At 49.3% G+C, this 13619-nt stretch overlaps 1 protein-coding gene across 1 annotated transcript in view; it reads left to right on the top strand.

Annotated features, from left to right (window-relative positions):
• LOC309885677 (astrotactin-2-like) overlaps positions 1-13619 on the top strand; it is a gene marked incomplete at both ends in the record, with an annotated part of 105806 nt that overhangs the window by 30831 nt on the left and 61356 nt on the right. Inside the window, one exon of the mRNA XM_082775900.1 lies at positions 8180-8347. Within this exon, the coding sequence (XP_082632026.1) occupies positions 8180-8347 (168 nt within the window). The remainder of the gene's footprint in view (positions 1-8179; positions 8348-13619) is intronic.

Below are 13619 nucleotides of genomic sequence, written 5' to 3'. Positions count from 1 at the left end.
TGTAGGGCTTCGTTTTATAAGTGGAAATAAAGTAAAGGACATAAACCAGGCTTCTGGTGCTTCAGAGGCATCTCTGGGCATTTGCAGCCTTCTTTCTGCCTCTTTGGAGATGTGTGCCAAGGAAAACGCGGTGCTGCCTCTGTCGGGGACAGCTCAGAGCTTGGGTCAGGCTGGTTTCTGAAAAGCAGTGAGCAGGGGCACGGCCTGTGCAGCTGGGATGCTCGCAGAGGGCTTCGCTCAGAGCACTGGTGTTCCTGCAGCTGCAGCCCAGCTGCAGGTGTGGGGGCATCCCACGGGATGAGCACCGGCTCCTCCGGCCAGCCCTGCAAACGAGGCGGAAGGAAAACAAACCGAGCATCCCTGGGAACAGCCCCCACGGGTGGCTGAAGCTTCCTGGCAGCCGTGTAAAGCGAGCCAGTGCTTTGGGTGTGAGGGGCTGGCGAGGGGGCAGAGCTGCAGGAAGCTGAGCTTTTGGGGCATTTTTCCCAAGCTTCATGCATCTGCATCTGCCCACCTGAGTGATGATGGTGTGCGATTGTCACACAGCTGATCAGTAATTGTTTCGTCTGAAGATTATTTGTTTCCTTCCCCCTACGACTGTTTCCTCCAAGACGCTGGTGGAATTGGATGCTGCTATTAGCAGCTTCTGCTAATTCTCCCCAAAGATTGGCTGAGCTCTGTAGACTGCGATTGTTGGACTCGCAACAACTTCTCATTTTGGTTTTAATTAAATTTGTTGCTTTAAATTGTTTGCTTTTGACATCTCCTGCTCAACGTTGTGCAGCCCTCAGAGGTGACCAGGCATTAGTTTGGCTCCTCAGGCGCTGGCTCACGTGTGCTGGGCACGTGCTGCGCATGCGCTTGCATAGAAATAAGCAGCAAGGAGAGATGCAGGCGGTGGGGAGCGGCCCAGTGCTGGGCTCTGTTGTACAGCAAAGGAAAAGCTGGAGATGCTCATTGATTTACAAATGAAGCATCCCTGCTTGGCACCAGAAGGATGGAGGAAGGGCTTGGGTCTCAAAGATTTCCATCCCTCAGAGCTTTCCCCTATGGCAGCCAGGCTCCAGAGCTCCCCAACCATTCCCAGCCACATCAACCCCCCTGAGATCAGCAGAAAGAAAAGGGCTGGCTTGAAACCGGGCTTTTCTGTTGTAGTTTTTCAGCCTGGAGTTGCTCTGCTGCAGCAATGCCCATTTACTGCATGGAGATGCGGTCAGTGCTTCGGCACTGGGTCTGGCTGCCCCAAACACAGCATGTACTTGGCCAGGTGGCTGTGCCGGGGGCAGCTCTGCAGATTGCATTTAATTTCATCAGCTCTTAATCACTGGGTCATTTCCATGCCTGCCTTACAACTCCTGCCTGCTCCTGCGCCTGCTTGGCTGGCAAGAAAATGCGAGCAAATGGCTGCAGCATCACCAGGCATGAACTCTAAATATTAACATCAATTTATAAACTGTATCAGCGTGGATCAAAGGGATTCCAAGGCAGTTTTACGGCGTGAACACTCTTTGCATGAGGAACTAATAAGATTCTGGAGGCTGAAGTACATCATGTTTTTATCGTGCCTGTGACAGGCTTGTGATCCCGCGCTTGCCTTGTCCTGGTGCCGGGGCAGCTCCGCGTGCAAGGGAAGGAAAATTCCTCTTCCTCAGTCCCTCGTGGGATTTATTGGAGCAAATTGGGGGACTGGTGGTGATTGTTTGGATGGTGTCAGCCAGGGCCTGCTTGGAGCTGGGGGTTGTGGCATCCTGAGAGGGGCGGGATGAGTCCAGCCCTGGGGAGGTGGCATTGCCCAGAGCCTGCTGAGCTTGCACCAGCACCGCTCAGTTTCTGATTTGGGAGGGACGGTGAGGGCAGAGTGCAATAAGGCAGGGTGTATTTGGCCAGCTAGCCTGCTCCCCTCCATAGGAAGGAGAGATGAAAACCCGGGCATCGGTATTTGCAGGATGAGACCCTGCCTGTCTCAGCAGGGTGTTGGTGGGTCAGTCCTAGGAAGCTGGCTTAGGCCACACTTACTTTCAAGCAACAATTCATGGGATACCTGCAGCAGCAACAAGCAGCAATGCAAAGAGGACCTGCTGAGGCTGCATCGCCAAGAGCATGCCAATTCACTTGCTAATTCTCCCAAGTGGTGTGACGAGCAGGTGGTGGCTCACCTTGGTCCTGTGGCGCATCGATTTTGCGTGTGCTGTGTCCTGGTTGTGTTTCTGCAGCCCTGGGGGGAACGTTTGGTCTTGGTGCTGGCTGAAAATTCTCTTATATTAACACACACTTCATGTTCTTTAAAGCTTATCGTAGCTCATCCATCAGATACTTTGCGGAGTGATCAGATTTAGGGTGGATTTCCCCAAACTCTTGTCCAATATCTAGAGTGTCACTGCAGAAGAGCCCCAGGCTGGAGCGAGGGAGTTTGGAGATAGAGAGCATTAAAGAGAAGCTTTGCTTCAGGAATCTGATTTGTCTCAGCCATTGCTAGCCCAGATGCCTACTAAGGACCTGAGTGTGCTGGTACTGGCACCTGGGCAGTTCTGGTGCCCGATAACACCGTGGAGCAGGCAGAGAAGCCCCTTACTTCAAGGGCTTGGTGCTGGAGGCTTCAGCGCAGCTCTTGCAGAGGTGAAGCCACGGCACGTTTGCATGTGGGTGTTTTGGTTCCACTCAGGTCTGGGGAAGGGTGCCCAAGTGATCACTTGCTGTACAAAATGAAATACATGCATTCTTTGACAGAAGTTCATCCCTGGTGAAATCTGGACTGATTTCCAAGAAAATCCAAAGAAAGAATCTGTCAAAATTACCGAGCAAGTGTGATTTAACAATTAAAATGTAACCCCGCTCCTCCCACAGGAAAGATGCTTCTAGTCTTAGATGTAATTACATACAGATTTGTATCGCTAATTTGCTTCTGCTGTGCCAGGGTGAAAAACGTGAGGATTGACAGCGTTTGTAATGCATGGGAAGCTCCGGATTCGCACATCTGCAGGTTGGGGAGCGCTGGCGCCAGCAGCCCACGGCCGTGCACAGAGTTCAGGTGATGAAAATACCTCCTGGAGCCAAGCCCTGTGTGTGGTATGAGCTGCATTTTCAGCTTGGCTGATAGAAAAAAAAATAAATGGAAAAGAGAGACGTATGTATAGAGCTTTGTGCTTTTAAAAGCTTACTAAACTTTCTGTTTAGGTGTTTATCTTGTTCAAGAGAAAAACTGTTTGAAAAGCGAAAAGGAAATGGCTACTGTGGATTTGAACCCACTGTGCTGCTATTCCTGGTTTCAGTTTAGGAGAAGAAATTAAGAAATTCATCTGGCAGAATTGAAATCATTCCAAAATTATCCAAAACGGAAATGGCTACTGTGGATTTGAACCCACTGTGATACTATTCCTGGTTTCAGTTATCAGAAATTAATAATTTCATGTGGCAGAATGGAAATTACTCTAAAATTGCCCAGCTTTGTGCTAAGCAGGGGAGGGGTGGTAGAGCTGGGCCCTGCGTTAGCCTGTGGATGAAGCCCTGCACCAAGCCCTGTTGCCCTGCTTAGCTCAAGGTGTCTGTGTCCTGGGAGCTGAGCATCTGTCTGTCTTTTCCTCTGAATTTCCTGAAAGAGATTTAAGAAGCAAAATTTCTTATTCCCCAGTACAAGGATAGGAGCGTGAGAGCTGATCAATGGGAAGAGCTGGTAGGGGAGGAGTTATCTCTTTGGGAAATGTTCTTTCAAGTTTTACAAGAAAAAGAAAGTCTCTAAAGAAATTGAATTATTCTTTGTACTTATAGAGTGGAGCAAGAGGATAATCCTTCCTGTGGTCTTTAAAAAAATAAGTAAATCTTTAACGGGATTACAATTGTGAGATAGTGCAGGGATGGGTACATGAATAGCAACCTGTCGCCTGACCTCCCATATCTTTCAAACAAAAAATACTAATTTTAGATAAAAGGGAGTTTCGTTGTCCAAGATATAGCAAGCTGACCAAAGAAGACAAAAAGAGAGGAGGGAGGAAGAAACAGAAATTCTTCAAAAAAAATATATGTTTTATTTGATCTCGTCCCTTGAAAAAAAAAAAAAAAAAAGAGAGAGAGAAAGGAAAAGCCAAACCCTTTTGGCTGCCTTTTGGGCGCTTTGTTCTTTTCCCTTGTTAGATATCTCTTCTGAGCTGTTTTATCCTGTTTTGTTCTGGAAAATGATTTCTGAAATGTCAAAACTTCAAGGTTCTTTTGTCAAGGCTTAAGCAGTCCCACTGAACTTTGAAGGAGACCTCAGCACGAGAGACGCGAACTTTGGATGCAGCCTGAGCAGGTCCGGCTTTGATCAGCATTTGAGAACGAAGGGGGGAAAAACACACACAGATGCATGCAAAAACCCAAACAAAACAATCCCCCGAAGCACTGGCAGTGCATGGCCTTGTAGTGCAGTCCCCCTTGGTGCCAGCACAGGGTGCAGTCCTGCTCCTACAGCCCGTGGAGCCCAAGGGCCGTGTCCTACACCGCGGGGAGTTGGTGGCAGGTTGGGAGCTGCTGCTGTTGTGTTCCCTCATCTGGCTGATGTGAGGCTGCTGGGTGGTTTACCTGGGCCCTAAATGTCTGTGTTTAAGGGGAATTTTGCTGAGCTGAAGGCAGTCAGCTGGGGGATGGCATCTCCGGGGCCCTGCTCCCCGTGGACCCCGTGTGTGTGCTTCAACCTGGAGGCCGGGTTTGGGTGAACCAGCTGGGTCTGTGGTTCTCAAAGCACATCTCCAGAGGACAACTCAGAGCTGGGGCTTCCCTCACCATTGCACAGGCGGTGTGAGCCACTTGGGGTTCATGTCCCCGTGGGTTTCGTGTCCCCATGGATTTCATGTCCCCTGGTGCTGTCCTCTTCTGTCACCTCTGCTGAACGCTGCGCGTCGGAGAAGGCAGATCTGGCAGATGTTTCTGACGAGCTGAAGGTGTTTGAAATGGCTCTCGCTTAGAAAATGTTTGTTCTTGGTGGTTTCTGAAAGGATTTGATATTCAATCTTCCCCTTCTTGGCTTTTCAAGATGTTTTTGATAAGTGCATGCTGGTGACTTGTGAAAACTGTTTTATGTGTGGGGATTCTTTGAAAACAAAAAGAAAATTTGTGTAAGAGAGGCTTTGAAATCTTCAGAATTTTAGCTTTCAAAATATTTGTAAAGCTTCTCTTCCTCTTCTTTTTTTTTTAGGCAAGCTATGAAAGGATCAAGGTTGGGATTTTTGTTTGTTTGTGTTTTCAGTAAGAGTGAAGGTGAGGAGTGTATTTGTGAACACATCTCACAGCCTTACCCGTCTCTGGGCCGTGATGTGAGAAGTTTCCTTGCTGGAAGTTGTCCCCTCTTTCCTCCTCCTAGGAAAGAAAGGAAGGGTTTACAATTAACTAGAACTTTCAATTTCCACAGCTTATTTATTTATTTATTTATTTTTTCTTAGACTGAAATGAAAAAAAAAAAACAAAAACAAAAACAAAACAAAACAAAACAAAAAAAACAACAAATAATATTTCACTGAACTTTAAATTCAGGGATTTTGGATTCAAGTGTTTTCACTTCCTTTTTTTTTTTTTTTTCCTTTTTTTTTATTTCTTTCAATTCCAATTGCATTATATTTGGGAAGGTCTTTCTTTGTAAAAAATATGACAAAGCAAAATCTGCAAATTATTTCAAGCTTCTCAGATCTGTGGGTTTTTTTTCACCCAACAAAACTGCACCTGGCTCTGGTCAGCCCATCCCCGGATAGCTTCCCCGCTGCCACCCGCTGGGTCCCCTCCAGCAGGCGGGTCCTGTGCCAGGGCACTCCGACGGCTCAAGTCACCTTCCTCTTTACGAATCCAAATTATACGACTATTTTATGTCTGATTTGCTTCTGTTGCTTTTACTCTGGCTGTATTTTAAATAGAAGTGGGGTTCATTAAGTAAGGATTTAATCAAGAGCTGGTGGTTTTGCTCTTCAGTCTTTGGGCACAGAGGGAGTTGTCTGTAACCGAGCCTCAAAATGCACTTACGTGCTTCTTGAGCCGTGCTTGGAAGCTACAAAAACAAGCAAGCAAGATTGACGGGATGCTGCGTGGATGTAAACACTCCCAACGGGTTCACGATGCATTTCACTTGGTAAAACAAACCAGCAATAGTTACCATTGGTATTTAAAGCTGTCTTTCAACGTTGATGGTAGAGACGATAATTAACAGAAGAAATCAGATGGCTCTAAGGACATCCTCTGAGCCTGGCATTTCGATGCTCTCCTCTGGTGTTGTGGCATTTGCCCTGCAATCTGCTGTTGCCGTGTGGCTGATTGAGACATCTCCTGCAGCCCTGGCGAGCAGGCTCCTGCTCCGCTGGGTCCCCAAGCAGCTGCAGCTCTCCTTTCTGTTTGCTCGTGCAGTCAGGAGTTGGGCTGCATTCCTCAGCTGTCAGCGTAGAGATGCATCTGTTTAGGCAGTATCAATACAAACGATTTGAATTCACGTAAATTAGGAGCTATATTTGTATGGCGCTGAGATCTCAGGATACCTGGAAATGGGGTCTCTCTCCTGAACGTCTGACTTCAGGCTTTGCTTTCTTATCCTTTGTGTGGTAACGTGGTGCAGGATGAGGTTGAGATGGGCTCCTTCCTCCTCAAGCATCTGCAATTCTCATTCAGAAGGAAATTGCAAAGCTTATGTTCAAGCAGGTTCATGTGGGGTGGTTGCTGCTATATTTCCTATTTTTCTGCTTTTTTAATCTCTTGGCTTTCATTGAGCTAAGAACTTCTGCAGTGCTTAGTGAAGCACTTAGACATTATTTTTCTAAGTGACATAAGCCCTCAAGTTTCAGGAAAATAACACCCTGGATCTGTAGACTTGCCATCCTCGTGTAATCACTAAGAAGGATTTGAGTCTTCAGGTAGTGTCTGCAAAGCTTGTCCCTGTTTCCACGTCCTAGCACCTGGGAGGATGCCTGCTATCTCCTGCCTTACCTGGCTGTTCACCTGGGCCACTCCTCTCTGAAGGTTTCTTCTCCCCGGTTTTTAGAGGCTTTTACCCCGGTAACTTTTGTAAAACACCACTTAATGGCAGAGGTTTTTTGGCTCCCCTCTGATCCGTGCAGCACTATTATGGAGGCAGTCTTATAATCAATGTAATTGAAGATCAGAGTTAATGAGGACCTCTGTGCCTGCAAAATCCCCCAAGCGGTGCTGGGCCTCAGATGTTAGATAAGGAAATGATTGGGCTGAACTGAAAATCTATTTGGCTAATTAGATGATGCATATTCCCAGATGCCAGTGGGGAAAAATACATTTCACAAAATAAAGAAACATAAGATTTTGTAAGGAAAGATTTTTTTTGGCAGGAATTCTCTTCTAATTCTCGGGGGAGAGAGTGAGGGAGTTTCTCTGCTGCGGGGAGCTGTGTTGGGCCAGTTTTTGCTGCCTTGAGCTGGGAGGTGGGGATGGGCTGGGGTGCTGCTGGCCTCCTGCCTCTGGGATCCTGCCTCTGGTGGGCACCACCTGGGTGAGCCGGGGACGTGATGCTCAGATCTTACGGGGCAGAATAATCGCATCTGTCCGCATTCCTGCAGGGATTTGGGAAGCAGAGCCAGTATCTCGTGATACTGGGAGGGGTGGGATGGGGGCAGCATCTCAGCTGGTGGAGCACTCAGACCTTCTGCTGGGGTGTCGGTGTGGAGGAACTTCACAGCCAAATGCAGTTCTCTGGTGTGAGTGCTGGTGATTCCAGCAGTATTTTGCTGATCTCAGCATCACACCAGCTACAGAAGAACAGCGTGTCTGATACTGGACCATTTTTTTTCTCCTTTTTTTCTTTTTTTTTTTTTTTTTTTTTTTTTTTTCCCCAATTGGCATGAAAGAGAAATCAGAAATGAGAGAGTGAAAGTAGCTTAGTAATCTGTCAGAGAAGGCTGAGGAGCCCACAGCACCCCGACCCATGCCCCTCATCCAATTCTCAGCCTTTGCAGGGCTGGTGTCTCCCGTTGTTGCTGGAGTACCAAGGTGTGACCCACTGCAGTAGGGGCTCTGCTGTGGAGAATGATGGGGCAGTAGCTCAGAAGTTCTGCTGCCTCCTGTACAAATTCCTTGGTGCCTTATTTAAGATATCCCTTTTCTTCCCTGTGACATGCTCCTTTTTTATAATTTTTTTTTTTTTTACTTTTACTTCTTTTTTCCTTTTTCTGCACACCTAACACACTTTTTTTTTCACCCTTAGGCAGCAGCTTCGTTGTGAGTGAAGGCAGCTACTTGGACATCTCCGACTGGCTGAACCCAGCCAAGCTGTCCCTTTACTACCAGATCAATGCCACGTCACCCTGGGTGAGAGACCTCTGTGGGCAGAGGACCACCGATGCCTGCGAGCAGCTGTGTGACCAAGAGACAGGTAAGGGAGGCCTGGGAAGAGCCAAAACCCTTCCGAGGCTGGAGAGGCGAGGCAGGAGGTTTGTCTCAGGGTCTGCCAATGCCCACTTGGCTCAGCCCCACGTTAGCCTGGTGTTAGGCACAGGGTAGGAGAGGTACCAACAGGGCCACGCAGTGGTGAGCACCGTTAGCAAGGCATCAAGAAGGTGGGTGCCAGGATGGGGATTATAAACAGTGGGTCTATCAGTTTGTTGGTGTGGCGACAGCAGGCACGTGGAGTTTGGCTGTGTGTAAGTTGTGCTGTTTTGCTGTCCATTTTGGAAAATCTACCCATCATCTTGCCCCATCACCATCCCTTGTCTTTCTTTGACAGTTTTAATGGCAGAGCACAGCATTTCCCCTCTGTGCTCCTGCCTAATATGACCTAGGTCTGATCTCTCCTCCACCTGCCTTGTGGAGCTGCAGACACTGCTGCTGTCTTTCCCAACCCACAGATGAGTTTTTCACTGAGCACACCCTGCCTGCACGCAGTTTTGCCCTTGCTGTGCTGGTGAAGTGGCCCCTTTCCTTCTGGCTCACACCGTCCTGGGTGACACACGGGGATCTGCAGCCAGCCGGGAACACAGACACAGCGAGAGCGCAACCAGGGAATGAAGGGGGTCCGTGCGGTGGGAAGTGCATGAGTGTGTGACCCCGTGTTGGCTGCTGGTTTTTGGTGGGCTTGAAGAGGGACAGCTCACGGAGGAGGCTTCTTCTGAGCATCCCACTGCCATAGGCTGAGCTGCTGATACATGGCAGATGGAAAGAAAGAAACCTTCCCAGGCCATGAGCTGGGAGCAAAGAGTGTGCTGGGGGCTGGCAGGAGTTTTGTCTCTCCCTTCTCATCTGAGATGCAAATACTAAACTGGGTCTCATAAATCCATTTTCATGGTCAAGACAATGTTCTCTTATCATATTCCTGGTCCTCAAGTCTTGTCTGCAGAAGGCACTGACAGGCCTAGCCACAGCACAGAAATCATTCTGGCCAGTTCCCCATGCTGACAAGCCCTGGGTGTCACCTGCAGCCCCGAGGTGGGAGGTGGCAGCAGCCCCCTGGCATGTGGAGGTGATGCAGGAGGAGGATCTTCACACCCAGGTGGCTCAGCACAGAAGGACATCAGCAAAACTCAGACAGTTCTGAGGACAAGGGAAGATCACTTCAGCTCTCCCCAGGTCCAGGGGAGGAGGAAGGAAAAACTTCTGCTGCCAGCAGAAACCACGAGGAGACCCTACAGAGGTTGCTCTGCTCGCTGGCACCGAGAAGGGCTGATACAGCCCCTGAGTGGTCTCGTGCTCTCCCACAGCAGCTGCTGCTGCCCCCTGTGCATCCCCAGTGCACCAGAGCAGCTTCTCCCTCTCGCTGGATGCCCCATGCTTGAGCAGGACGTGTCAGATCTCGTTTGCAGGGAAGGGAGTGATGCTCGTTAACCTGGGGGCTGCTCAGCTCCGGCGCCGTGCTGGGTCCTAACCTTATCTGCTGCTTTACAGCTCCCATCCCTGCTTCCCATCTGGCCAAAACCTGGGTGGCAATGACTCTGCCTGATGCTGACTGAAGTCTGGTGCGTCCTGGGTATTGGATGGAGAGAAGGTGCTGGGATGGGGAGAAGGAAATGGGTTTGAAGGGTGTGTGAGCTGTTCAGAGGTGACAGCCACAGCAGGAGGAGCAAGGCAGCAGGTCTCTGTGGTCCTGGCACGTTGGGGCTCTGAGCCAGTCCTGTGATGGAGGGAGGGCAGAGAAGCCATGCTCTCAACTGTCAGCTTCCTCACCCAAAATGTACATCAGCTTCTTCCCCACTCTCCATCCTGGCAATTTGCACATGGATATACCAACACCTTTCTCTTGTTTGTGCCGTTGGATCCCCAGGGGCAGGGCAGGACTTGCTGGTGAGGCTGCAGGTTTTCGGAGCAGTTTTCCAAATTTTACCAAGAGCCGAGCAGCCATCCACTGACAACGAGGCCTCTGGAAGCACCTGCTGGACACCCAGCCCCAGGAGACAGCCCCAGACATTGCTCACATTCGTCGCTGTTGACCAGCCTTCAGCTGGTGAGAAGCTCCCGTGCCAGGCTGGGAGCAAACTGTAGTTCTCTGATGCCCAGAGTGCATTTTGAGATTTATTTTTATTAATGTCATTCTATTTTTAAGGGTGATTTATTTTTATCACCCGGAGAGAGAGAGAGGCCTGTGGTTTTAGTAGGGGATATAAATCCCATCTAGGTTTCAACCTTTCCAGGTCAGGGATTTTATTATCTCCGGGAGCATCCCAAGCAGTGGGTGCAGGGAGTTTCCCTCCTCTCCCTCCTCTCTTGCTGGGTGTCCAGGAGAAGGCTGGACCAAGGTTTGTCCTGCCTGGGGGATGACTGCCCTGCAGGTTTCCCCTGCAAAGAGCTTCAGGGCCAGCCTTGAAATGCTCCCACACATTTATAGCTGATCTCTCCTGCAGTATGGATCCAGCCTTGGCCCAGAGCTTCTTTGCTCCAGGGTTCAGGCAGAGGTGTTTTCAGCAGCAGCTCCTGGCACACGTTTGGACAGAGGCCACCAGGTCACGCAGGCTCTGTCTGCTGAGACTCAACCTCTCACCCTTCCCAGGACTGAAAACCTCTTTTGGGTTGGAGTTTTTGTTTAACGCCTGTCTGTGCGATGTGCTGATACGTGACTGAGGCCACTGAGTGCTACTTCAGTATAAATAATAATCCACACTGAAAACGGTGGCTCTGAAACGCTAGGAAATGCCAAAACACATTTTGCTTGCCTGACCTTAATTTGCCTTCCCTTGTGTCTTCGCAGTGTGACTCATTCTTTAATTAAATGATTGCTGCCCCTGACAAATTTCAAGCCCGTATTGCAAAGTACCAACTCAACAGAGCTTTTCGGAGAGAGCACCAACATCTGCACATGAGCAAAGTGCCATCTTTCCCTTCAGGTGAGCTGGGTGCCTCTTCCAGATGCTGGCACATCCTCACACAGTGCAAACAACGTGGCCCAGAGCTGCTCCTCAGCTGGAGAGCTTCAGCCAAAATGCCCCATCTTGGCAGGCGCTGCCTGAAGCGAGGACAAGGAAGGTTTGTGTCCTGCTGGTGCTTGCAGACACCTCTCCTTACTCTCTGTTTTTTTTTTTCAGTGGATGTGGCACCTGTGCCACACTCTGGGATGTCTTCTCGTACAATCACAGAGTCCTTTGTCACTCGCCACCCTCACCAGTGCTGGTAACATTATGAGGGCATCCATTTTTGGTGGCATATGCAAATCCTGATTTGTGAGCACAATTACCTGCTTTGTATGCACAAAACCGATTCACTTGCACATTCTGTGGGCATCACTTAAGAGGCCTGCTGGAGAATTGGTCCCTGAGGGCCAAACGCTGGGAAAAACAGCCTGTGATTCTGTGCTGTCAGGCTTGCTAGAGCAGTGGCATAAATGAGATGGATCGCTACCTTGATTAGCAGGTGCAAGTGCGTTGGTTTTTTTTCCCCATCCATAAATCAGGCACTTACCCGTCAAAGCTCTCTTCTATGCATCCACAATTGATTGCACCCACAAAACAATAGGCACATGCTTGTAAGAACCCAATTAGATGCGGTAGTGAAAGGTCTTTTCTAGAAATTGGCAGGAAAAAAAAAAAAAAAAAAAAAAAAAAGGTTTCCATCATCTTCCAAATGGGCTAGTTTGTCACCTGAGCTGCAGATGGTTTTGCTGTCCTGGTAGGACAAGGCTCTTGCAGGCAGGAAACAGATGAAAGTCGTTGTTAAACATCCCCATTTTTTAAAGGCACTTGTAAAGGGGATTTGGAGGTTGCAGAGCTGAACATGTAAATCAGCAGCTGACCAACCTCAGTGAGGGTGTATTTGTGTTTACGAAAACAGTCATTTTCACTGATAGTTCAGTGTAATATCATGCGGCTTTTGTGCACATCGAGTAATATTTGTTTGTTCTCGTACACTTCGGCTATTTTCGCTGTTGGAAGATCCCAGTGTCTTTATTGACTTAGACTTTTATAAGATGAGGTTCCGTCTCTCTAAGGTATGTAGTTTAATAACTTGGTCAAAAACCATGTAATATACGATTTCCTTCCAAGCGGCGGCACAGCTTGCCTTCTGCACCAAGCAGGGCAGGAGGCAGTTAACTCCCAAGCTAATTTAGCTTCGGGCTGAAGTGTTAGACATAAACAGCAATCAAAATGCATGCCCGCGAGGGGGCTGAGTTAAGGTTATCTGTGCTGTCTTTACACTCTCATTTTCTGCCATTAGAGTGTTTAATCCTGCAGCTACTAATGTTCTTGTAATGGCATTTCTGAGCTTGTCTAAAGGCCACGGAGGGGAGGGAGGGGAAGCGAGTGCTCCTGGGCCCATCTCACCTGCCTGACCCATCCCAGCAGCACTGCAGAAGGTCACTCCTCACCCGTGGTCGTTGATTTGGGCAGTGGACATGCCAGAAGACAGCAGCTGGGCACTGCAGAGCACCCTTGGGTGCCGCCAGCTCAGGACCTTGCGCTGCTGCCTTGCATCAGCCACGCACGTGTGCCCCCCGGGAGCTCCCTCGGCAGCACAGCTCAGGGGCTTAGCAAATGATAATGAGAATAATATCTGTGCTGAGCGTAAACCAGGCACGAGCCTCACAAATTAAGCTTGCTTTTAACTGCTTTGATGCGTCTGGGCAAGGAGGGTGACTTGTAGTGGGGGAAGAGGAGGGGAACTGTCAAGTTAATTCCAGGTTTTCCCTGCACACCCAAAGCACAGAGCCGAGCCCTCAGCCTCCAAGGAGCCACCTCAAGCTGCCCATCGTGTCCACACCAAGCTGGTGCTGCCCCTGTGGGGCGAGGGAGCATTGCCCAGGGGGCTCAGCCCCAGGCTTGGGGGAGAGGGGTCTGGTTGTCCTGCCTCGTGGTGGCTGTGTCCCCTTAGGGATGGAGCAAAGAATCAATGAGAAAGAAAGTTCATCCCATTAGAAAAGAGTTTTCCTTTCTCGTTCCTCAAAAGCTGAACTGCTGTTAGTGAAGCTGCATTTCTCATCAGGATTAAGCAGAGGCAGAATTTGGGAAACTTCACCCCAAAGGGCAGGAGCCACGGATAACAAGAGCCAGGAGCCAGCACTGCCCTGCTGGGGAGTCACAGCCTCAGCTGGGCCAGCCCCAGCTCCAGCAGTTGCTCCCTGAGGACCCCTCACACGTGCCTTGAAGCTGGGGATTTAACCATCTATATGACCATTCTTCATCCTCTCCATGTTTACTTTTTACCGAATCTCTTTCTCAAAGGCGCCC

This window comes from Aythya marila (assembly GCF_965140915.1).
Source record: "Aythya marila genome assembly, chromosome: 19".
Taxonomy (NCBI): Eukaryota; Metazoa; Chordata; class Aves; order Anseriformes; family Anatidae; genus Aythya; species Aythya marila.
Note: the sequence above shows the minus strand (reverse complement) of the source record. Positions and strands in the feature narration are given on the sequence as shown.